This window comes from Talpa occidentalis, unplaced genomic scaffold (genome assembly GCF_014898055.3).
Source record: "Talpa occidentalis isolate TD23 unplaced genomic scaffold, MPIMG_talOcc4v2.1, whole genome shotgun sequence".
Lineage (NCBI taxonomy): Eukaryota > Metazoa > Chordata > Mammalia > Eulipotyphla > Talpidae > Talpa > Talpa occidentalis.
In genome coordinates this window covers 74,068,922-74,094,866 of record NW_026555331.1, presented here as the reverse complement: position 1 = coordinate 74,094,866, position 25,945 = coordinate 74,068,922, and the positions used below count along the sequence as shown (strand labels likewise).

Here is a 25,945-nt window from a genome sequence, read left to right as displayed (position 1 = left end):
CCCAAGCTGCACCTTCTCCCGCTCGGCTGCAGAGGGCGCGCGCTCAGCGCCCCGGGAGCTCAGAGAGGGGCTGGGTCGCGGAGGGCGGTGCCCGACGCGGGGCGGGGCGTCCCCGAGCCGGCCGGCCGCGGTCTGCGCGCGGCCGGGGACCCAGCCCGTGGCAGGAAGCTCCGCCGAGCGGCCCGAGGCAGCCGGAGGCGGGACGGTTACCACCGGCAGCCCGCGGCGAGACCGGCGCCGGAGAGGAGGCGCGCCCGAGCGCCATGATCCCGCAGGAGACGCCGGGCGGCGGCGACTTCCTGCCGACGGTCGTCGCGGGCTCGGGACCGACCCGCAGGGGTCCGGGCGCGTCGCGCGGGCCGCCCTCGCCGCAGGCCCGCGGACTCCTGACCGCGATCCGCGCCGCGGTGCGCACCGAGCCCTTCCGGGACGGCTACAGCCTGAGCCCCGGCCGGGAGCTGGGCAGGTGAGGCGGGCGGGGCGGCGGGCGGCGGGCGGGAGCCGGCGCGGGGGGGCGGCGGGCGGGGCCCCCGGCGCCGGGGCACCGACGCAGGCCCGGGAGCGGGAGGCACTGCGGGCCGAGTCGCCCGGCCACGACGCCGCCCCAGCGCCCGCCAGAGTGTGGCTCGCCTCTGGGGCGCGGGGGAGAAAGTCTCCCGGGGCGGGTGACCGGGCCGCGGCGGCCCTCCCGGCAGCGGAAGCGCCTCCCCGAGAGACCGGCGGCCCGTGACTCCGGCGGCCGCGGCGTCAGCCCGGCGGCTGCGCGAGGCCGGCGCGTGGAGCGCGTCCTGCGCGTTCTCGGTGGGAAGCGAGTCTGAAATAAAACTGGAGACCGAGCGTCGGCGTTGTGTGCGCGCGTCGGGTGTCTCGTCTCTTCACGCGACCGGAATGAGAGAGAACGTTCGGCACGACGGCTTCCTTTGTGCCAGCGCCGGGGGAACGCCGGCCGACTCTGCTGACTGAATTTTCAGTTTTCGTGCTATGTTAGTTCCAAGTGATTTAGGTCCCTGAGCCTCAAGTTCAGGTTGGTTTCATTCACACGCCCTCGGCCTTGTCTCTGTCTCTGGTTCTCCCGCTCCCTCCCTCTCCTCCCCCTGCCCTGTCTGCCCAGAGCGGCCCCTTGTCTTCTTCTGTGTGGTGGCAGGGAGAATTTAAATTTGGTCTCTGTGATAGTTGCGCTTTGGGTACTTTACGTTTTGTGCATTGAGGTGCCTTGATACGTTGATTTCTGTAGGGCTGGGGTACTGATTCCCCTTTTCCTTGAGAACAGTTAGGAGAAGTCGTCCAAAGAGCTGGCTTTGGAGTCAGACCTGTGCTCATATCCCTGCCCTGCTTGCTATGTGTGCCTTTGGGTGGGGACTTAGACTCCCCAACCTTAGGTTTCTCATGCATAACCAGTTTGATGACAGTGCATATTTCATGTGGCAGTTGTGAAGATGTCAGGCCTGTAAATCGCATGCCCTGGACCTGACACATAAATTGCAGTAAATGTTAGCTGTTACTGCAAACGTTTGTTGTGGTTACAAAATTAGCTCCATGTTGTAAGTAATGGGGAAAGGGCCTGACACTATGATAGCTTTCATTTGGGGTCTTGGAAAGAGCCAAATAATGTTAAAAATGCACCGTTTTACAAACATAAAGTAATTTTTAGAAATCGTTGGGATTTGGTGGGAGAGGGGACCCTATCTTAAAAATGTCTTATTGCAAGTGTTAAAAAAAGGAAAAGTATCTAATCAACTAGGTCTGTGTCACTTTATGACAAAAGAAGACATTGACAGCTGCTGACACAGCTAACATTCTGATTTGTCAAAATTCCAACCATTCTGAAGAAACTTAGGTTTATGGAAGAAAGAAAATTGAAACTCTCCATTATTTGGTTGAGTTGTTTGTCTTCATTACACAAAAGGAAAACTGATATTAGAAAACAAGTGATTTAATCTGAAAAAACTGATTTGCACCCTACCTGGTGTTGCGATACTGCGTTTCTCCAGGCAGGTACCTTTTAACTTTGGTTTTTAACCTCTATTATAAAGTTAGCTTCCTTATTAGGTTTTTATTTATTTGAAGGTTGTGATAACTTCCTTTTTTTTTTTTTTAAGATTTATTGATTGATTGATTGGTTGATTTATACAAGCACTGGGTACAGTCAGAAGCGCTGGAGGGTGAAAGAATTCATCAGAGCCAGAGCGGGGAGCAGAGCAGGCTGAAGGACCGAAGTACACTGCTGAGGGGAGCAGCGGGCGGCAGGAGAGGTCTGCGCGCCATGTGGGACCCTCCTCTGGTGGCCGGGGAGCAGCCGGGGATCCAACCGGCGCTGCAGAGGCTGCGGGCAGCCTCGCAACCCGGTGCTCAACCGCTGAGCCATCGAGGAGGCCCAGTGACTTCCTATCTTTTATGATAGAAATTTCTCCACAAATAATTCCTGAGCAGCAGAACAATGCAGTTAGATGACTAGTTGATGTAAAAGCCTAAAACAGAAATAAAATTAATGTGCTTGGTTTTTGGGTTCCCTTTCTCAGTGTGGAGAAGTTTAATGCCTTTATTATTTATTTTTTTTTGTTTTTAAAGATTTATTTATTTACGCATACAAGAGCTGGGGTACAGGCCAGAGGTGTGGAGGATGAGAGGATTCACCAGAGACAGAGTGGGGAACAGAACAGGCAGACTGACTGAAATACACTGCTGAAGGGAGCAGCGCACCAGTCAGGAGAGGTCTGCTGCGCCAAGTGGGTCTTCTCCCTGGCTGAGGAGTGAACTGGTGCTGCAGTGGCTGCTGATAGCTTCACAGGTTGTGTCTTAACCCCTTGTGCCACCAGGGAGGCTCAATTGTGTAACTCAATTGTGTAACTCAGTAAATGTTGTTTTATCTGTGACTAAAAAGCAAACATAAGAAAACCTACTCAGTCTCAAAATAGGCCCCTATCTGTGGCAACAGTGCATAGGAATTGTTTAGAAATATCAGGAAGTAAAAGTTCTGTTTTGTGGATAATAAGCATTCTTTGGCAGGTCGATATAAGATAATCAAATTATTAATGATATTTTTCTTGCTGAAAAGAATCCAAAGAGCGTTAATAATCTTTTAGAACTTGATAGATAGAGATGATTTTGTGGAGTAAATAAGAGGATTTGTCTGTCATAGCTATGTTTAGTATTTAGTATCTGCAGTATCTGTCTTCTACAGCCTTTCACATTTCTGTGAGCAAAATGACCTTTGATCTGAATAAGGATATGTTAAATATTGATAGGTTATTACCTCATTGAATAGCAATAGGATATGCCTATAGATTTGTCATTTAATGTTTTTATTACTAATGGTAATAAAAATATGGACAGTATGATAATCATATTTGTGGTTAAGTATCTAGAAAAGAAGAATTAGTACTCAAAATTATGTCAGCAGTCTAGAATGCTGGACTAAACCTTAGAAATTAGAATTTAGTAATTAAAGTCTTTCACTTAATTTTAATTTTTATTTTTTTGAAAATACAGTATGACTATACTGGCTTGGCAAAAATTCGTGAAGATAAAGATCTAGGTAGTTTATAGCACCGTATGAAAAATGAAAACCATCAAGTTACAAAAAAAACCAATATTAGTGCTTTTTAAACATTAGTCCTGTGCCAAGTTGAGCCAACTAATAATTCTGTAATTCTTTAACCACATTATACTTGGAGTGGTTGCTTCAGATTTGGTTGACACATTTTATCAGCAGTTTTGATCAGTCATATAGTGAAAATGATACTGGGCAATAAGGGGCACTAAAACTGGCCAAGGATAGTGCCCAAATAGTTTACCAGTCACTGTGTGAGTTCTTTACCCATGCACATAATTGCAGGAGTACTCAGGCTCAGAGAACAGCAATAATGGGATTTATTTGTTTAACCTCACCTGAAGGAGGTGACTGACTGCCCAAGGGAGCAGCGGAACAGTCAGGAGAGGTTTGCTGCGCTATGTGGGACCCTCGCAGGCCGGCAGGGATCAAACTGGCGCTGCAGAAGCTGCAGACAGCTTCACAGCACTGCGCTTAACCTCCTGCGCCACCAAGGGAGCCCATGGAGAGATCTTCTACACCCTTATGGGGGTGAGGGATCATTGAAAATTGGAAAAGTGTGTGGAGGTTCAAAGATTATGTTAGTGGGTTTAGCTCCTGTTACTGACATTTGGAAAAGTCCTTCTGTACTTAATGTAATCCCAAACTCTATCTCTACACCTGAAGTCTGGTTTAGATTTGTAATAAAAACCTCATTAACAGTGTGTGCCCAGGAGTGGAAGAGACTCCCTCACAATTTGAAAGAAGGCTTATGTAGAGGCAGGAATGGACACAGTGCAGGTTTTCTGATCCAGCAGACCTGATAAAGGAGGAGTCCTGGAACCCTCAGTGGCTTTTGCAGGTCTTTTATTTAGATTTCCCAGGCATTTGGCAGGCAGGGGTGCTGGAGGGTTGGGAGGCTGGCAATCCTCCCAGCCCCCAGCAAATTCTCACTCTCTCTGGGCTCTCTCTGGTGTTTTCTGTGCTTCTCTTCTTCTTCCTCGGCTTCCGTTTGTTCTTGGCTTCTGCTGGCATCCCCTTGACGCTGCCCTTATAAACTCAGTCTCTCAGCCCAGGTGTACCCACTTCAGGTGCCCGCCATCAGGCATGCATTCAGGACCACAGGGTTCCCTCATTTATCCTGATGTTGGGAGGGCAGAAAAGCCTGATACTTTTTCCTTACCCTACAGCTTAGCATTGGCATTTGCTAAAAAACTGATTTCTAAGTTGCCTTTCAGTGTAGGGTTGAATGGATGGTTCAACGTATGGTTGATATCACAACTTAACGATTTGTTTGATTAACAGTAGCACTCAACATGTGGCATGTATCATACTAAGCACTTGATTGTAATCAAGTGATTCTTTCTCACAACAGTCATGTGAAATAGATTATGTCCTCTTATACAGAAAAGGGAAATGAAACTTAAAGATGTTCAGTAAATTGTCCGAGGTTATGTGTCAATTGAGCAGCAGTGCCGTTTGTGGGATTCAAACCCCTATCTGTGTAATTCCAGAGCTTTTACCCTTAATATGCTAAACTGATTCCCCTGTGTGACTTTTGCTTATAACTTTAATAACAAATGGTAGTATAGAGTATAAAACTAATGCTTGTATATATCTCTTTAGGAAAACAATATTTTCAGCTGATGCTATAGCTGAAATGATATATAAATGAGATTCCTTTTATAATTTTGAAAGGTAATAATAGTGTTTTAAAGTTAGTGACTATGAAATTCATTTTAGCATATCTGGTAATAAACGTCTTCTAAAAAGTCATGACCTTTTGGGCCTTCCCTGGTGGCGCAGCGGTTGAGCACTGGGCAGCGAAGCTGCCCGCAGGCTCTGCAGCGCCAGTTCAATCTCTGGCCGCCGGCGAGGGTCCCTCATGGTGCGCAGACTTCTGCCGCCCGCTACTCCCCTCAGCAGTGTATTTCGTCACTCTGCCTGTTCTGTTCCCCGCTCTGGCTCTGGGGAATTCTCTCACCCTCCTGCACTTCTGACTGTACCCAGTGCTTGTATAAATAAATAAATCTTTAAAAAGTCATGACCTTTTAAAGCTTTAAATCATTTTTATGTATAATTGTCCCACAAAATAAGTTATTTTTATGTATAGCTGCAATATATTCATTTTAATTGCTTATTATAATGAATTTTGCAGATATAAATTTTATTTGATTTGATTCTAGGTTTATTCTATATAAATTCCTAAGTGATAGTGCTACTTTTGTGCTTGAATATGACCTATTTTTGAATACTCACTGAAATTTTTTGTGGAAATTTTATTAAAATTCACCACCTCTGCAAAGTTGCCAACTTTAACATTAAATGTTTTTGTCAACTTTAGGGGAAAATTTGCAGTAGTGAGGAAATGTATAAAGAAAGATTCTGGAAAAGAATTTGCAGCAAAGTTCATGAGAAAAAGAAGAAAAGGCCAAGATTGCCGGATGGAAATAATTCATGAGATTGCTGTACTTGAACTAGCAGAGGACAATCCTTGGGTCATTAATTTACATGAAGTCTATGAAACTCCATCAGAAATCATCCTAGTTCTGGAATAGTAAGTATTGTCTTCCTTAGATTGAGTTTATTTGGTAGTTTACACTTACAGCCTTTATGGGATGCCACTCATCTGTGATGATGTGGTAGAAAATGTTCCAGATCTTTTTCATGTGTTTCTCTTATTGTACATGTTTCAGATTTGCAAGGATGCATGTACGTTATATTTTTCATTCTCATTCTTCAATGAACTTACTTTGATTATAGTGTATAAAGTACTCTTTTGCTTATAAGAGGCTTTCTTTAGAGGATAAGTGATACCAAGATAGCACTAAAATAAAAGACATTTAAAACTCTTTGCATATTAATATATTCTGATATAATAATCTTTTTATTCAGAAACAATTGTTTTGATTCATACCATGTTTAAATTTGAGTTACTAAGTAGACACTGTAGAAAACAACTGTGGAAAGATAAATGAGTTTTTTTCCTTAAGAAATCCTGTCTGCTTCTGCTGCTGAAAGAAAAAAATTGATAGGTTTACTAGGTAGGTTGATCGATAGACTTGTATTAAAATCCTTAGTGCATCACTGTTTACAATAGCTAAACTTTGGAAACAACCCAAATGCCCAAAAATTGATGACTGGATCAAGAAGATATGGTACGTATACACAATGGAATATTACTCAGCAATCAAAAAAGATGAACTCATGCAATTTGCAGCAACATGGATGGAGCTAGATCATGCTCAGTGAAATAAGCCAGAAAGAAAAAGAAAAATACTGGATGGTCTCACTCATAGCAGGAATCTAGAAAACTTAAATAAGGGACCAGGAAAAAGAATAACTATAAGAAAGAAAAAATCAAAATCAACAAACAACTATGAACCAGAGACACACTATGGGGGGCAGGGGTGGGGAAAGGAGGGATTGGGATCAAAATAAGGGGGTGCAATTGTATGGGGAATATAAAAATAAAAAAATTTTAAAAAATCCTTAGTGCATCAATAAATGCAAAATGAAGACAAAACTCAGGGAAAAATAGTTTCAGTATCTGTTAACCAAAAATGTTTTAAAATTTTTTTAGCATGTAACTGGATCTTACAAATGTGCCCAAAATACTAACCTCCCAGTTTTAAAAAAGTGGACAAAGGATATAAAGAGAAATACCACAGATACATATATGTAAATGATCTATACAATGAACAGTATCAATTTTTCCACTTTTTATAATGTGCATGTATAAGTAACTTGTCAATTTCTTCTTATAAAACTACAGGAAAGAAATACTCCTTGGCTTGTACCCTCTTTCTTATACTATACGTGGGAATAATTTTTAATTAATTAATTAAATTTCTTTTCTTATATTGTTAATTTGATTTATACCCTCAGATGTAGTAATTCTCCCACCAGCATAGCACACATGATCCATCTCTACAGTACCTTGTGCTCTTCCCTTCCTTGTTTTGAACCCTCTCCTCCCTCCTGTATGCATTAGGTCTCTTGTCATCTTGCAAGTTTTGTCTTTTTCCTGACCCTTTGTTTGATTTCTCTGTATTCCACATATAAAGGAAACCATCCAATATTTATCTTTTTCCTTCTGACTTATTTTGCTTAGCATAACACATTCTAGCTTCATCCATGCTGCTGTGAATGGCATGAATTTATGTTTTTCATCACTGAAAAGTATTCCACCGTGTACATATACTGCATCTTCTTGATCCTTGAATCTATTTTGAAGCATTTTGGTGGTTTCCATATCTTAGTTATTATAAGTAGTGCTGCAATAAACAGAAGGGTCCAGGTTTCCTTTTGCATTCGTGTTTTTATGTCCTTTTGGTAGATTCCTAGGATTAGTATCACTGGATCATATGGCAGATCCATTTTCAGTGTTTTGAGGCACCTCCACACAGCTTTCCATAGTGCCTGGACCAGTTTATTCCCAATAGGTGAAAATATTAGTTGGTATAAATTTTCTAGAAAATTGTCTGACTAGACTATATACAAAAGCTTAAAAAAAAATTCTAGGGCCTCCCTGGTGGTGTAAGGGGTTAAGACACAACCTCTGGCCTCCCTGGTGGCTCAAGAGGTGAAGCACTGTACTTTGAAGCAGTCTGCAGCCTCTGCAGCATGAGTTCAATCCCCAGCTGGCCAGGGAGCAACCCACCCACATGATGCAGCAGACCTCTCCTGTCTCACCTGCTGCTCCCCTCAGTAGTGTATTTTCAGTCAGTTTGCCTGTTCTGTTCCCCACTCTGTCTCTGGTGAATCCTCTCACCCCCCCTCAGACCTCTGGCCTGTGTACCCCAGCTCTTGTATGCATAAATAAATAAATCTTTAAAAAAATACATTCTAACCTATGATTTACATAAGCATTGTGTTCATATCTTCTAATTCAGTGATTTCACTTACAGAATTGCCTCCTAAAGCAATAATAAAATGCAAACTATTGAAAGAACAGAAATTTTTCCATAATGTATTTTGAATGCTATTTATAAATATTAAAAAATCATGAAATGGTTAAGAAATGTAGTTTATGCAAACTATACCTCAATAAAATTTTCCTTAATTATTAAAAAAAGGTGGTTCAGAAATCTTATATATCAATCCCCTGTCTGTCTAGATTTTAGTTTCCAGTTTATTTTGGAGAGGATCAAGGTAGATTTGAAAATTAATATAGAAAGGAGCCCCTAAATATTGTTCTCAGGGCCTCCCTGGTGGTGCAATCATTTAAGCACAGCACTGGGAAGCTGTCTGCAGCCTCTGTAGCATGATTTGATCTCTGGCCAGCCAGGGAGCAACCCACATGGCACAGCAGACCTCTCCTGTCGAGCCTGCTGCTCCCCTCAGCAGTGTATTTCAGTCAGTCTGCCTGTTCTGTTCTCTACTCTGTCTCTGGTGAATCCTCTCACTGCCCGCTCCTCTGGCCTGCACCCCAGTTTTTGTATGCATAAATAAATAAATCTTTAAAGAAAAAATAAAGTAGTATTCTCTGACCAGAATCTCCTCATTTCTCTCCCATTCTCACAAACCTGCTCTTCAGTTTTCACTCTGATTCCTTTTAGTTTGAATTGCTCGGCTAGTTTCTGTCTTTTATTCTTTCTCTTCTATTCCCTTCTCTTCTTTGGTAGTTATTTTAACTAATCTCTTAACCAGTACCTCACATTATTTCCTTCTTCCTCTTGGGCTTCAACTGCATCATGTTTTGCCAGTTTGAAACATGCTATGAGTCCCTCTTTCTGCATGTTTTTTTGGGAGGATTTTACCTAGTGTTTGATGTACTAATCACAATGTTAAGAATTCCTTCTGAAAGGGAACTGCTAAGAAAAGGAAATCTTTCTCTGTTAAAGAGTCATAGACCTGGAAATGTAAAATAAATAACAAGTTTGCTTCCTTAATAAGCATGTCTAAACAAGGTCTGGCAGCCTGCTAGGCTGATTGATCTCCCAAGCCATCCTCAAAGATCTGCATCCTTCCCCTTTTTCCTGTGTCAAGAATTTGTATGCTAACTAACCAATGTTATTGATGTAAAGTGGTTATATATAAAAGAAACTTTGTCTGTAGTCCAGGACTCAGACCTTATGGGACTACCCAGGTCTGGGACCTCATGCATGAGTAATAAAGCTTCTCCTGACCTCACCATTCCTGAAGTACCACTTGTTCTTCCCTTGCCTGGGTAAAAGGCTAGAATCTATTTCTGCAAGCACAGCTTGCTCTTGAAATCCTTTGGTAATTCTTTACCTAATCCGTCATCTTCTTTTAACATGCCCTGGGAGCTAAAGCCTTTAATGTCACTTCCTACCTTTCATTAGATATCTAGCCTTTTCTCCCCTTTATGGAAAAGATAAAGGCGTCCTTAATAATTCCCTCTCTGTACTGCTTTCAACTAAAGGAAAAAATTCCACTACTGAACTCTAAGGTTAAAACCTGTACTTACGTTTTTTAATTCTCGGTCTTCCTTCTCTAGGACGAGTGTTTTGTTTCTATTTTTATTTATTTTTTAAAGATTTATTTATGCATACAAGAACTGGGGTAAAGGCCAGAGGTGTGTGGGGTGAGAGGATTCACCAGAGACAGTGTCTGGGAGCAGAACAGGCAGATTGACTGAAATACACTGCTGAGGGGAGCAGCAGGCGAGTCTGGAGAGGTCTGCCTCACCATTGTGGATTACCTCTTTGGCTGGGGATCGAACTTCTGCAGCAGTGGCTGCAGATAGTTTCATAGAGCTGTGTTTTAACCCCTTGGGCACTAGGGCGGCCCCAGTCGTTAATCAGTTATCTAACTCTTAGAATTTCAGTTCCTCTTCCAGTACTTCTTTACTCTTGACTTTAGTCTCTTTTATTCTAAAATTCCTTTTCCTCAGTTTACTATTTTATTTATTTATTTTAAAGATTTATTTATTTATTTATACAAGCACTGGGTACAGTCAGAAGCACTGGAGGGTGAGAGAATTCACCAGAGCCAGAGTGGGGAACAGGAAAGGCAGACTGATGAAATACACTGCGGAGGGGAGCAGCGGACGCAACAGGAGAGGTCTGTCGCACCATGTGGGACCCTCTCAGGAGGCCAAGGATTGAACCAGAGCTGCAGAGGCTGCGGACAGCTTCGCAGCCCAGCGCTCAACCGCTGCGCCACCAGGGGAGGCCCAGTTTACTCTTCTAAAAATATTGTCAGTTGTTGTGCCCACGTCGACCAGTGCAGCCCCCAAGGACACAGACAACCGATGCAAGGGCACAAAGGAGTTTAATACGGGCTCGAGACCGGGCCCTCGACACGCACCGATGCAACGGCAGAGGTCGAGAGCCCCGAACAGAGGAAGCTGGGACATCTTATAGGGTCGCGAGTGGCGGGAACTTTGAAAGAAGTTGGCAATTATTCATTGGCTACTACAAAGGCACTTTGGGCGCGCGCGGTTACAGTTTCAAACTGATTGGACGGTTAGAGATGCTGTCCCATTTATGGACAGGACTGCCCTCATTGGCGGCTGGGGTGGTCTGCTTTTTCGTCACCAAGTGGAGTGAGGGTTGTGACTGCTGAAACTATCTCCGGAATGCGGCTGGACAAGGACTAACATATCAAGGTGGAGGATATACAAAATGGCGAAACCTCAGCTAAGCTTGGTTCCACATCAGTCTTTTTATTTTCTTTATTATTATGCTTCGTAGATAGTTTCCCTACCCTCCAGTTAATTTTGTTCTACTTTATTGATCCATTATCTGTTCATGTGTGTATACTACATTAGTTTTAAGTCTGACACCATCTGTTCTTTTAAAACTTTCTTGAGGTCTTTGGCCCTGGGGGAGGACAAGAATAGAAAAACTGGAAAGAAGGTGCCATAAGACAGAAACCTGGCTCACACATTGCCAAGAGCTGGAGGTGGAGGTAGAACTGATTAGCATAGCCATTGACCTAGCTATAGAAACCAAGATCCTTAGGCTCCAATGCTTCCATTACAAAGCATAAGATCCTAGCAGGTATCAGACTGCTATAGGGAGTGTCTAGAGCACAGACCCAAAAGTAAAGATATGGAGATTGAGCCCATTGTAGAATCTCAGGTCCCTTTCAGATTCTGCATAGCAACAAACCTAAGGCTCTTAAGGAGTAAGTCCCTCCCAAAGAGAAGTCTGTATCAGTGCAGTCTTTGCACTGGCATGGGCAGCATTCCTCTCTGCCTACCTGTGATAATGCAGATGCTTCTTTTCACCAACTCTCTCTCTGCAGGGCAGTCACCTCTGTGACCTGTACCATGCTGGGGGCTTTTCTTCCCTGACCTCCCTCAGGGAGGTAGCTCTCCTCAAGGCCACCCACTGGCAACCATGCAGGCCTCTCTTAGCAAACCTGTCCCTTTCGGGGCAGCTCTTCCTGCTCACTGTGTCTATGCAAGTGTCTTTACTCTTCTTTCCCTTTGGTCCAACATACCAATTTTCTGGGGATAAGCTGAATCCCTTGGCACTAGCCTGTTTTTGTTCTTCCTGATAGTGGGGTGCCCACTCTTTCACATTTTCAGGTGCCAGGGTAAGTCCCATTATTAAGGCTCTTTTGGCTGCCTGTTTGGCAGCCTGATCAGCCAAAGAGTTTCCTTGTGTTATTAAGGAGTCTATTTTAGCCAGACACATCCGACAAGCTTTGCTGAAGTTTGAGTCCTGTTGCAAGGCGATGAAGGCCAAAACATACGGGACCTCAATCCATTTATCTTCTGCAAAACAAATCTAATTGTAAAAAGGTGGTATAGTTTAAGGTTCCATTAATTGGCCATGTCTCTTGGTGTTTTAGCTTGTAAAGAGGCCAGGCTGAATTATAATAGCAGATTAAGGTCCTTTTTCTTAAATTCTTGAGACCTAATTCCTTCCAATTCTTTGAGAGACAACCCAGAGGAGAATTCGTAGGAATAGAGTGAGCAGACCTCATCATGGATGAGTGCCTGAAAGAGGTTAAACTTGTCACGGACAGCTTACAATAGGGGCAGCCATAGGCATACCCCCAGAGAGTGGGGATAGCCACGGGCATACCCCCAGAGGGAGGACTCCTATTTTTGTTGGCCTCAACACGTTGAGAGACTCCCCTAGACCTGGGCATCCCCAGGCCTGGACTTACTATCTGACCCATTCTCTCTTCTCTGGGTGGAAAGGAAGGCTGTGTCAGAATCTGGGATCCTTAAATGGCACATGTCCAGGTGAGAGGAGGATTTGAAACTTGACAGCTTCAACTAGTCTTTCAGCTGCTAAGCCTTGTATAACCTTATGGCACCACCTCCTGTGACAAGAAATTGTCCTCTAAGCCTGATGTCCTACTAGAATATTTTGGGTCCCGGGGTGTGAGCTCAAGAGTGAGCATCAATATATAAATAGATCCTCTGAGTATCCCATTCCCCCCGAGAAGGACTGTGAGGGTAAGCAGGCAGCAAGCCATAAAGACTACAGGGGGAACTGTAGTTGTTGATACGCTTTACATACCTTGTTGAGAAATTTTACTAAAATATTTTTTAGTTAAAAAAATTAAAGTTCTGGCCTATTTGGAAACTGGTAATGTTACAGGGCAATGTAAAATGGGTTGGCCTGACTGTGGGTCCTCACCTGTGCACTTAAAAGGGACTAATGAGACTCAACTGTAGGCTCACACAAAAAGTTTAAGGGTTTATTTACAAAAAGAAAGCAGGGCCTCCCTGGTGGCACAAGGGGTTAAGAAGCAACCTATGAAGCTATCTGCAGCCATTACAGCACGAGTTCCATCCCCGGCCAGGGAGCTACCCACATGGCGCAGCAGACCTCTCCTTACTTGCCCGCTGCTCCCCTCAGCAATGTACTTCGGTCAGTCTGCCTTTTCTGCTTCCCTCTCTGTCTCTGGTGAATCCTCTCACCATCCACACCTCTGGCCTGTACCTCATTTCTTGTATACATCAATAAATAAATCTTTAAAAAAAAAAAAAAAAGCAACGACTCGGGGAGAGAGAGATGAATCGGTAAATGTGTCTGTTCTAGCAGTTCTGCTGAGCTGGGATGCCAATGGCACACTGAAAACCAGTGGAAAACCAAGGACCCCTAATGCCCACATGTCTGTTATATACCAAGCCTGGCTGCTTACCTCCACCCTCAGTTCGCAGCAATCCTTCCTGCAGTGGTCATGACATTATGGGATTTGTAGTCCTTGGTGTCTGTATCTCTTTGGTCTGGGTTGGGAGTAGAGTCCATAAAATCTGTGTTTGTGGAGTTCATTCAGGATATCTTTTCTTCCCAACAGTAAGAGCATTTTATCCTGCTTTGTCGAGGGTCATCTTCTACCTCCTATTCACAGGGTGGAGACAATCTTTTTCCTGTCTCTTATAATATCACTAACCCCTCACTAGGGCTTTATATAAGCTAATTAGCTCCTAAAAATTACTCTTCCAAAGAGCATTACATTGGGAGTTAAGGCTTCAACATATGATATGAATTTTATGAAAACAAAGGTTAGTCTCTTTTTCAGATTATTTTTACCTTATCCCATGCTTTTCTGTCTGGCTTTTACCTCCTTTGTTGGTCCTTCTCCAACCTGCCCTGCATTCTAGCCACAGTTTTTTTCTAAGCACTTAAGGATGTCATTACGTTACCATCTATTTTTCGTTACTTTTGATAAGTCTGTATTGTTTATTGGTTCCTCTATAAATGTCTTTTTATAAAGATTTTCTTGTTTTATAGTTTTAAATCTTCGAGCATTTATAATATCTGTTAGAACTCCCGTCTTCTCTGTCATTTCTGGTATTGTTTTTAATGTTTTCCCATTTGTAGTGGCTTATAATTTCAGGCATTTTCAGATGTCTAGTAATTTTTGGAAGGATACTGTAAATTTAGAATGTCATGGTATTGAGTGGATTTTAAGATCTTCCATTAAAGAGTGATTACATTTGGGCCTCCACTGGTGGTGTAGCGGTTAAGTGCTGCCTGCAGCCTCTGCAGCGCCAGTTCAATCCCCGGCCCCCGGCAAGGGTCCCACATGGCATGCAGTCCTCTCCTGCCGTGCCCTCTGCTCCCCTCAGCAGTGTGTTTCATCAGTGTGCCTGTTCTGTTCCCCGCTCTTGTTCTGGTGAATTCTCTCACCCTCTCGTGCTTCTGACTGTACCCAGTGCTTGTATAAATAAATAAATAAATCTAAAGAAAAGTGATTATATTTATTTTGGTAGGCATTTAAATTACTGGGTCAACTTTATTAGGGCAATCTAAAGCTACATTAGCATTATTAGTAAGGCAGGCCCTTCTAGGGAAGGTCTGCTGGTTACCCCAAATGGTTAGCATGATTTTTCTACTCCAGGCAGTATTCTGATATTCTGTCCTCTGTGAATGCTAGAATTTTTTGGCTTATAATTTCCCAGCATTTTTCTTTGCCTGACCCTATGCATGAGCTATAAGTATTTTGTCTTAAGACTCCAGGATTCTACTATGCAAAAAAATAGACTTCTTCAGATCTTTTTCTGTATAGATCCCTCCTCTCTGATAATTTGTCTCAAAATCTAGGTGCCTGAGCCTTCCAAACTCCCTGTCTAGTTGTTTATTGCCAGAGGGCAAGTTCCATGCCTTGACTGAAAGTGAAAATTGCTGCTTCTCATCTTGTGAATATGACATGTATTTTTTACACCAGCAGGCCCTTATACAAGTGTTTACTCTGGACAGTAAATTGATGCTTAGAAACTTCTCCAGTCAAAATGCAGTCCTTTTTTCTTTATTTGCACAACATTAACAGTTCTATATGTACTGGCAAATTATGGCCTGTATGTTCAGAGACTCTGTGGGCTATAAGTACATCATGATGCATCTCTAGCTGCTTGGGACTTAACTGACTGAGCTTTTACTGAATTTTCCTTCAGGTCATCAAATTCATATTAACAGTATATACTACTATCAGACTATAATTTTCTTTTTTGTTGTAAATATTCATCATTTCCTTTCTTGTGTGTTATGTATTACTTTAATTTTGCCTGCATATGTGATGGCCATTTTAGCTTTAATCACATGTAAGTTGTTTTGATACTTTTGTTACAAGGCAACCCTGATCAGTGGGTTGCCTGACTGTGGGTCCTTACCCGCATGCTTGAAAAGGACTTATTAATACTCAACTGCAGGCACACACGAAGGTTAATAAAGGTTTATTTACAAAAGAAGGGGAAATGAAGAAATGAATAACTCAGGGAGAAAAAAAGGGAGATAAATTCGTGAATGCGTCCTACCAGTTCTGCTGACCTGGAATCCCAATGACACTCTGAGAGCTGGTGAAAAGTAAAGAGCGAGAGCCCCAAGGCCCCCATGTCTAGTTTCATACCAAACCTGGCTGCTTAACTCCACCCTCAGGTCCCAGCAACCCTCCCTTTGGTGATGGGATTTGTCATTCCCAGTATCTTGATGGCTTTGGTCTGGAGTGGGGTGTGGAATCCACAAAAACTGTATGGAGTTTGCTGAGGACATGCTTTCCCCCTAACGCTTTCACATATAGTCAGTCAGTTTATGGGTTTAACCAAAATGCAGATCTTCTCAGCCAGTGAATTGTTTTCTGTTACTTTCATTACCAGCAATTTTTTGGTTAATGTGGTCTTACTTGTTTATAAGAAATATGTTGTTATCCAATTTTGGTGAAAAATTGGTTTAGGGACAGATTTTGGAAAATAGGTTTTGTTAACAAAAAAGAAGGAAGGCTAGAAGGAAAGAACTAAGTTATCTTGTGAAAACTCACAAATTGATAAGGAGCCTTTGTTTGACTCATCCTGGCTACTTAGAGAGAAAGAGAGAGAGAGAAAGAGAGAGAGGGAAGGAGGGAGAAAGGGAGAGGGGGTGAGGAGGAGAGGAGAGAGGAGAGAGAGACTGAGATGCTTTAGCCAGAAGGTGGAAGAAAATTTAAATCATTACTGTTATTTTACTGTGCATTGACTTCACTAAAATTTTAAATGTACTTTTTTCATTCCAGCAGTTTTATTCCAGATCTTTGCCCTTGAGCAAAAGAAATGTTAATGGGCCTTCTTATTACAAAATTAATATCCTGAAGGGAGTGGTTAAATAAAGTAAGATTTATCTATTCACAGTGTTAAAAAGTTAAAAATTATGAGTTAGATAAATATAAAACTATCATGGCGACTAGCAAACAATATAGTCAGATGGCTAAAGATGATCCCAAGAAACCAAAGGGCAAGATATCTGTATATGACTTCTTTGTGCAGACATGCAGGAAGAACATAAGAAAACCCAGAGGTCCCTATCAGTTTTACAGAATTGTCCAAGAAGTGTTTGGAAAAGTGAAAGACAGTGTCTGGAAAGGAGAAGTCTAAGTTTGTTGAAATGACAAAGGCAGATTAAATACACTTTGATTGGAAAATGAAGGATTATAGAACAGCTAAATTGAGGCAAGAAAGACCCTAATGCTCCTAAACAACCAATCCTGGCATTACTTTCTGAGACTTGGCAAAGAAACTGGGTGAAATGTTGAATAATTTAATTGACAGTGGAAAGCACACGTGCATAACAATAAGGCAACAGTGAAGCTGAAGGAAAAGTACAAGAAGGAAGTTGATGGGACCATAAATTGAAAGGAAAGTTTATGCAAAGGGTCCAGCTAAAGTTGCCAGGAAAAAGGAAAAACAAATATATTGAGGAGGAAGTGGAGGAGAGTGAATAAAAAACTGTTTCTGCGTCAAAAAATAAGTACAATAAAATAAAACCATCATGAATAGACACATAAGAAAAAAGTTATAGAATGTCTCATGTTACCATTTACTTTTTAATGTTTTTATAAATATAAAATTAAAATTACTAGTATTTAAAAAATAATATTATTGTATGCATTTAAATTTATTTTTAAAAATACTCTGGAAGGCTATATCATATACTGACATGATAACAGGGCTTACCTCTAAACACGGCTTTCCATTTGGGGAAGGGTTCTACAGTGGAGGGCATTTAATTTTTTTTCATTATTTGCATTTAAGAAAGATATTTCTGTATATTCTGTATCCAGAAATTCTTGGAGCTTTTTACTTGAAAGTTTTCATATATTTCAAAGTGCTTCCTGTATTTAGTTTTGAAAATGTTAATCTTTATATTAAAGACTTCATATTTTTATTTTTAAAAAAGTGGATTCAGTCATGTAGATGGACAAAAGTGTTCACACACAATATTATAGTTTAAAGATACTTGATGTGACTATAGATCTGAGGCATCAGCAGGGGAGGAAGAGGGAGAGGAGTCAAAACAGAGGAGGGAATAGCACTAGGGACTGTGGTGATAGTTCATGGGTGATATTGTAGTAGGAGAATTATGGGGTCTACACCTGAGGGGAGAAATCAAATATTGTACTAAAATGAACAATGATATAAAGTTTCATCAATAAAGATAATTGATGTATATAAATACTAGGATTGAAAAAGCTAAATATTTTAATTAGTTTATAATTATAATGTGCCTCTTACCTAGTGCGGCTGGTGGTGAAGTCTTTGACCAGTGTGTTGCAGACAGAGAAGAAGGCTTTAAAGAAAAAGATGTTCAAAGACTCCTGAGGCAGATTTTAGAAGGTGTTTATTTTTTACACACTCATGATGTAGTTCATCTTGACTTAAAGGTAAGATCTGAATTAAATTACATTTTTGAGATTGCTTGACAATGATACTCCAGATATAAGATATTGAATAATGAATGTGTTCAAACATGTATCAAGTTGTGTGTTTTATTGGGTAGCAGGGTATAAGGATTGTGTTTACTCTTATCTAGCCAATTTGTTTTATTGAGGAGATAATGTATATGTGTGTATATTGAAAGATAAATAATACATTGATGGACCTTGGAGGATATTGCTTAGGTAGGTGAAGGCTTCCTGATAAAGACAGGCTTGAGATAGACCTTTAAAAAAAAGTTGGGATTTAAATAGGCAGAAAAGACTAGGAGAAAGTCTGCTTACTAGAGTTAGGAATACTTCTGTGACTTCTGGGTGTGGGCAAAAAAATAAGGTAGTTTTTTTACAGGGCAGGGAGAGGGGCACTCTAGACCCCCCAAACCTGCCTGCTCTATATAGGTTCTGCCATCCGCCGCATCAACACAAAAACATATGAGACTTTAATGAAGAGGAACATTAATACAATTAGTAAACATTACAGGAAAGGCAAAGAATATAGTTTCTAAATCCAGCACCCAAAGTTACCCGTCCCCTCGTGGGTTAAAGTCCACCCAAACAGGATTGGCCCAGAGCAAGGCCCCAAAGCCTGCCACAAGTCTAAAGCACCTTCCAGCGGGGACCCATAGAAAAGGATCAGAAACAACCAGACAAGTCTGGGAGGAAAAGAGCAAAATCAAAATCAAGGTAAAAGCTGCCATTGTTATCCTCCCATGGGTCTCTCACCCACATCTATTTCAACCAGTCCACAACCAAAATGTAAGCGCAGTTTCTTCACGTGTCTCTCTGCAACATGTGCCTCCTCCAGGTCTCCTTCTGGCTCTATCCTGCTTCCTTTCTTCCTCAGTCTCCTCTGCATCGTCTTCTCTCTTTAGCTCCACCCTCCCTTGGGTGGGGCAGGGAACCTGGAACTTCCCCTTTTCCTAGGGACCACCCTGTTACAGTTTTACTGGAAGTGAGATATTGGATACACTGAAGGTTGAGAAAAGACCAGATTGCAAGAGCTCTTAATGTCATGAAGGAGGTAGATTTTTGAGCAGGAATATTTGAAAAGCAGTGCTCTCAATAAAAACAGGCAGCAGTAAATAAAATAGAGAATTCAAGAGATTAGAAGCAGATTAGAATTTTAAATTCAAATTTAAATTAGGAAAGGAAAGATAGGAAAGTGGAAAGAAAATCTAAAGGGCAATCTATCAGTTACGATCCTTTCAAGTGATCAAAATACCAACTGAAAGTTTGGTAAGCAAAAAAAATTTCATTGGCCAAAAAAGCTCAGGAATAATATATCTCTAATTAAAATATTGCCAATACTTGATTTTTCTTTAGCCTTCAGCTCTGCCTTCTTACAATGGCAATAAGGTAGTAGATAGTTAGATACTACTGTTTTAGCCTCTACATTGTCCAGGAGAGTCATCAGGAAACAGCTGATCACTGTTCACTAGCTCTTCAGAAGTTCTGATTCACTCTCATCAAAGCAGTTTAAATCAACTCAAGACTACTAAGTGTGCTGGGGATTATAAGACACTGACTTGTCACGCCAGTGCCATTGTCATATACTCCAATTCTAAAGGGCTAAACACCACTTCCCATCCCAACTTTCATGTGACTTAGAGTGGGGAGGGGATAGATTTTCAGACAAGTTCTATTTCTGAAAAATTGACCAATGGTAAATGTCCATTGCAAGTATTCTTGATTTACTTTTTCAGGCATCTGTGCAGAAAAGTTTAAGATCCCTGTTGGTGTTCTAATGGTTACTTCTGTAAAAAGTCCAGGTGTGTCTGTGGAAATGAAATTGTCTTCAAACATAAAAAACATTACACTCCAGTTTCTTAGCAACCAGAGGAGATGGGGTTAGGAAAGAAGGTAGCTTCAGGAGGAAAATCCTGGGCCCCAGAAATGCTTTTCTGCCCTGGACTTCTTCAGTCTCATTTCACTCATCATCAGCCCAACTACCTTGACTTTTAACAAGAAAGAGATGCTTTGTGGCAGTGATTCTCCAACATTTGCATAGGTCAGGATTACCTGCAAAGGTTTGTTAAAACCAGTTGCTCTACCCAACTCCAGAGTTTCTGATTCAGGGTAGCTAGATGCCACTTAGAGAACTGCTGTATGGCACCTTATGTATACTATATACCTTATGTGCACCATGTATTATTCATAAAAGTGCTTACTTATATTTTGTTGCATGAAGAGATACTCAAGGAACCATGTACAGTTCTAATGTGGCTGTTGACTTTTAAAGTCACTTTGAAGTTCCATTTGAAATTAGGTGGAAGGGTAATGGATATCTTCAAATACTTGTTTTCTAAAGAAAAATATAGGAGAAAAAACAATTTGGGAGTCTTTTTTATTCTTTTTAAAAGATGGCAACTGGGCCTCCCTGGTGGCGCAGGGGTTAAAGACAGCACTATCAAGCAATTGGCAGCCACTGCAGCATGAGTTCGAGGCACGGCCAGCCAGGGAGCAACCCACATGGTGCAGCAGACTTCTTCTGTCTTGACCGCTGCTCTCCTCAGCAGTGTATTTTAGTAGATCCAGCTGTTCTGCTCTCTGCTCTGTCTCTGGTGAATCCTCTCACCCCCCACACCTCTGACCTGTACCCCAGTTCTTGTATGCATAAATAAAATAGATACATAAATATTTATTTATTTAGGAAAGTGGAAAGAAAATCCAAAGGGCAGTGTATCAATTATGATCCTTTCAAGTCATCAAAATAAGTATTGGTATAGAAATAGATAAATAAATATAAATTAGATAAATAGATAAAATAAAATAGATAAATAAATAAATATTTTGTTTAATATAAATATTTTGTTTATTTTAAAATAAATATTTTATTTAAAATAAATAAATATTTTGTTTAAAATAAATAAAATAAATCTTTTATTTATACATACAAGAACTGGGGTACAGGTCAGAGGTGGGGGGATGAGAGGATTCACCAGAGATAGTGTGGGGAGCAGAACAGGCAGATACATTGCTGAGGGGAGCAGCGGGCGAGTCAGGAGAGGTCTGCTGTGCCATGTGGGTATCTCCCTGGCCAAGAATCGAACTCATGCTGCAGCGGCTGTGGATAGCTTCATAGGTTGTGTTTTAACCTTGCGTCGCCAGGGAGGCCCTAAAATAAATCTTTAAAAAATAAAAAATAAATAAATAAAAGATGGCAACTTATTTATTTTTACAATTTGGAAATAATCAAACAAATCTGGACATAGGAAGCAGTCAATCTATATTTGAAAAACTTAGCTTTGAACCAAAATAAGCATTGCTGATAGGCAACTAGAATACCACCAAGAAATCATTATCTTTGTTTAATTTCTTCAGTTTAATTCCACTTGTCCCATGGGTAGGCAGCTGAATATTAAGAGCAAAATTATGTAGGATTGATTTTTTTTAAGGATTTATATATTTATGCATACAAGAACTTGTGTATACAGGCCAGAGGTACGGGCGGTGAGAGGATTTACCAGAGACAGAGTGGGGGACAGAACAGGCAGACTGACTGAAATACACTGCTGAGGGGAGCAGCAGGGGCGACAGGAGAGATCTGCCACACCATGTGATATTCTCGCCAGCCGGCCAAATCGAACTTGTGCTGCTGAGGCTATGGACAGCTTCACAGCACTGCGCTCAACCACTTGCACCTCCAGGGGAGGCCCAAGAGTTTATTATATTTTGACCACTGAGTAGTATTCCATTGTGTTTGTAAATTCCACATCTTTTTATCTATTTACCTTTTTGGGATATTTAGGTTGTTTCTATGTCTTGGCTATTGTAAATAGTGCTGCAATAAACATAGAGGTCCAGGTTTCTTTTTCAATAAGTGTTTTTTGTAACTGTGTTTCCATAGTTACTGGAAAGCAGCATAAGAGGTTCCTTTTTCACCATATCTTTCCAACACTTGTTTCTTCTGTTTTTTTTTGTTTTTGTTTTTGTTTTTTAATTTTATATGGGCCATTCTCATAGGTATAAGGTGGTATCTCATTGTGGTTTTGATTTGCATTTTCCTGATAAGAGGTGATGTTCAGTATTTCTTCATATGGCTGTTGGTCCTTTACACTTCTTCTCTGGAGAAGTGTCTATTTAGCTCTTCTTCCCATCTTGTTTTTATTGGGTTGTTTGTTTTGTTGTTTTGTGTGAGCTCTTTGACATCAGTCCCCTGTCAGATATGTGGAGTGCAAGTATTTTCTCCCATTCAGTATGGTGTCTCTTTGTTTTGGTTGTCATCTCTTGCTGTACCGAAGCTTTTCAGTTTCATGTAGTCCCAGCTGTATTGTCCTTTGTTTTCCTTGTTTCTGGAGGTGAGTCTTCAAAGATGACTTGAAGTTATGCCATGGATTATTTTGCCTATGTTTTATTCTATATTTTTTTATGGTTTCAGTGATTACATCTAATTTTGAGTTTATTTTTGTGTATTGTGTGAGGCAGTAGTCTAGTTTCATTCTTTTACATGTGGCACACTGGTTTTTCCAGCACCATTTATCATGTGGTTTTATTTCTGTGCTTTTAATTTGGTCCCGTTGGTCTGTGCATATGTTTTTGTTCCTGTACCATGGTGTTTTTATTATAATGGCTTTTGTGATACAGCTTGAAGTCTGGGGATGAAATATCCACCTTCTTCCACATTTTACTGAGGAGAGCTTTGGCTCTTTGGGGTTTTTTGTGATTCCATGTAGTTTTAACAGTGTTTGTTCCATTTCTGTGAAAAATGCCACTGAGATTTTTATTGGCGTTGCATTGACTCTAAATTACTTTTGGTAGGGTGGCCATTTTGATAAAGTTGATTCTTCCGATCCATGAGCAGAGAATGTCTATCCATTTCTTTGTGTTTATTTCTTTTTACAGTGTTTTGCAATTTTCCTTGTATAGGTCAAACACTACCTTTGTTAGATTTGGCCTCGGGTATTTAATGTATTTAGGTACGGTTATGTTAGGAGTTGGCGCCTCAACTCCATCCGGGGTTCACAAAGACCACACGGAGCCAGAGATGCAAAAGCCAAAAGGCTTTATTGCTAGCTTAAGCTAGGGCCCAACTCTGCCTGGATACTGACACCGCAGTCTCATCAGGTTAAGAGAGCAACCAGCTGTTTTTTTACTGCCTAATTACCTTAACTTGCCCTATGTCTTAGTTTTTTTTCCTTTTGTGAATGGAGTCCCTAACTACAGTCAGGGAAAAGGGTGTCCTTCTGATCAGTAACTGCTTCCTGCTGAATGTGGGCGATGAGGGGAAACAGTCAGGGCTCCACCGCAGGGCGACGATTTAAGGGACCTCGAAAGGACAGTGGAGGCTTTTTTAAGCAGTTTTTTTTGTTTTTTTTTTTAAATAACATAGAAGTTAGAATCCTTACATACGACAAGTATTTAATTCTAACTCTTACTTAGAACCTAGGGTCCAAGACCACAACAAATTTAAAGTCAAGCAGTTTGCACTAACTTTCTTAGATAAGAAAGACATTTTGAGTTTGCATTTTTTTAAAGAATTATTATTTAGATTTACATTGTTCTGGTTCTGTCTCACTGAGACCAAGCACATTTTTGAGACAGAAGACATTTTTTTTTTTTTTTTTTTTTTTTTTTTAGTACCATGTATGGAGAGGACAGGAGAAGAGGAAGAATAAGATCTTCCTTTACAGTTTGCCTGTTTTCAGACTCTAATCAGAAATTAGTCTTAATAAGAAACTAAACTTTTACAGGTCCAATAAGCAATTTAGAAGTTTTTACTTAATCAAAAAATTACCTTTTATGGCTCGTTAGCAAGTCCAAAGTAACTCAGCAGTTTTTACCTTAAACAATTTAAATTTTAAAATCAGAAAAACATAGGTGTAAAGGCCAGGAATGGCCACAGAGCAGGTTCTCCGATCCCATGCAGATCAGGTAAAGGAGGAGTCAGAGTCCTCAGTGGTTTTTGCAGGTTTTTTATTGGGGTTCACCAGGCACATGGCAGGCAGGGGTGCTGGGAGGCTGGCAGTCCTCCCAGCCCCCAGCAAATCTTCATTCTATCTGGGCTTTCTGGCGTTCTCTGCTTCTGCTTCTGCTTCTGCTTCGGGCTTCTGCTTCGGGCTTCTGCTTCGGGCTTCTTCTCTGGGCTTCTGCTGCTGCTGCTGCTGGCGTCCCCGTGACGCCGCCCTTAAAAGCACAGTCTTAGCTCAGCTGAATCCCATCTACCTATGCCCACACCCTATTCCAGGTGCCCGCCATCAGGCATGCATTCAGGACAAGGATCCATCATCTCTCCTGATGGCGGAAGGGCAGAAAAGCCTGACATTTTCTTTACCCTATAACAGGGAAGTAGAACTTTTTCCCTACAGTGAACCAAAATAGTTTTTCAGGGTAGACAAAGGGAGAGTCCAATTCCCCCACAGCCGGATGGCAGCAGAGACATACCAATGATCTCAACACTGGAGAAAAAGTCCAGGCAGATGCTTGCTGAGACCAGAGGCAGTCCCCCACCAGCCAGTCGTAGTGGGTCCCTTACTTTTTAGTCCCCAGCATTTTACTTTTTGCCTTGACTGTGACCAAAGACAGTGGGGTAGACATTGTCTGACCCATGATTGCGAACACAAATGCAACAAGGACCACAGACACCAGGAGACATGGACAAAAGACTACAGACAACAGAAACAGGCCCGCGGGCTTACCGGAGAGGACAATGATTGTTTCCCTAATTTGCCTCCACGTCCCAGCCTGTGGCCCAGGACAGGTTCTGGATTCCACATCGGAATTAGGCGTCAGTGTCCTGGCCTGTGGCCCGGGAAATATCCCGGCCTGCGGCCCAGGACGGGTTCCGGATTCCTCATCGGAACCTCGTGGCGGAGTACGCTCCAGAAAAATCTGAATTTCTCTGGGTGTTGGCAGTCGCGGGTTTGAGACGTCTCTCCAAACCCCGAGCCCCTGGTCGTATGGCGCGTCCGCCCAACCCAGGAGGCCCATTCACGTCCCGGACTCCACATCCGGACAAGTCCTCGATTCCACGTCAGGACCAAGCATCAAATGTCCTCCTCCGGCCTAAGCCTTACTCTGGTCACCTCATATAATTCTTGGGGATCCCAGACGAGCCCCCAAAATGTTAGGTTGGCGCCTCAGCTCCATCCGGGGTTCACAAAGACCACACGGAGCCAGAAATGCAAAAGCCAAAAGGCTTTATTGCTAGCTTAAGCTAGGGCCCAACTCTGCCTGAGTACTGACACAGCAGTCTCATCAGGTTATGAGAGGAACCTCCTCCCAGAGCAACCAGCTGTTTTTGTACTTTGTTGACAGGATGCGGGGACTTTTCATACCTGGGGAAGGGTCCACCCTGATTGGATAGCTCTCAAGGTGCCAGCTAGGTTTCCTTTACCCTTGGCTTGTGGTTTTTGCCCCGAAACGAAACCTAGCTGTGCCCTTCTGAGATGGCAGTTATTTCTCAAAATGGCTGCAGTTTTGCTCATCTTACAATTATAAATGGGATTATTTTCTTAATTTCTTACTCCATGGACTGATTGTTTGCATATAGGAAGGCTACTGATTTTTGTGTATTGATTTTACAGCCTGCTATTTTATTAAACTGGTTTGTTATTTTAATTAGTTTTTATATGTATTTTTGTACGGTTCTCTCTGTGTATTACCATGTCATGTACAAATAATGATGGCTTTACTTCTTTCCAATTTAGATTCATTTTATGTTTTTCTCTTGCCCGGTTGCTCTACCTATGACTTGCAGTGTTATGTTGAAAAGCAGTGGTAAGAATGGACATGCTCAGTCTTGTGCATGATCTTAGTGGGAAGACTTCTAATTTTTCACCATTAAGACTTGTTATCTGG

General features: G+C 41.7%; 1 protein-coding gene across 2 annotated transcripts in view; it reads left to right on the top strand.

The window, feature by feature from the left end:
• Nucleotides 1-25,945, top strand: part of STK17A (serine/threonine kinase 17a) — a 43,738-nt gene that overhangs the window by 763 nt on the left and 17,030 nt on the right. Inside the window, exons 1-3 of one of the 2 annotated variants that reach the window (XM_037507041.2) lie at nt 171-466; nt 5,874-6,086; nt 17,953-18,097. In XM_037507041.2, the coding sequence (XP_037362938.1) occupies nt 264-466; nt 5,874-6,086; nt 17,953-18,097 (561 nt within the window). In that variant the 5' untranslated portion in view covers nt 171-263. Of the gene's footprint in view, nt 1-170; nt 467-5,873; nt 6,087-17,952; nt 18,098-25,945 lie in introns of those variants that run through there. The other variant, XM_054692281.1, reaches the window with a different exon arrangement.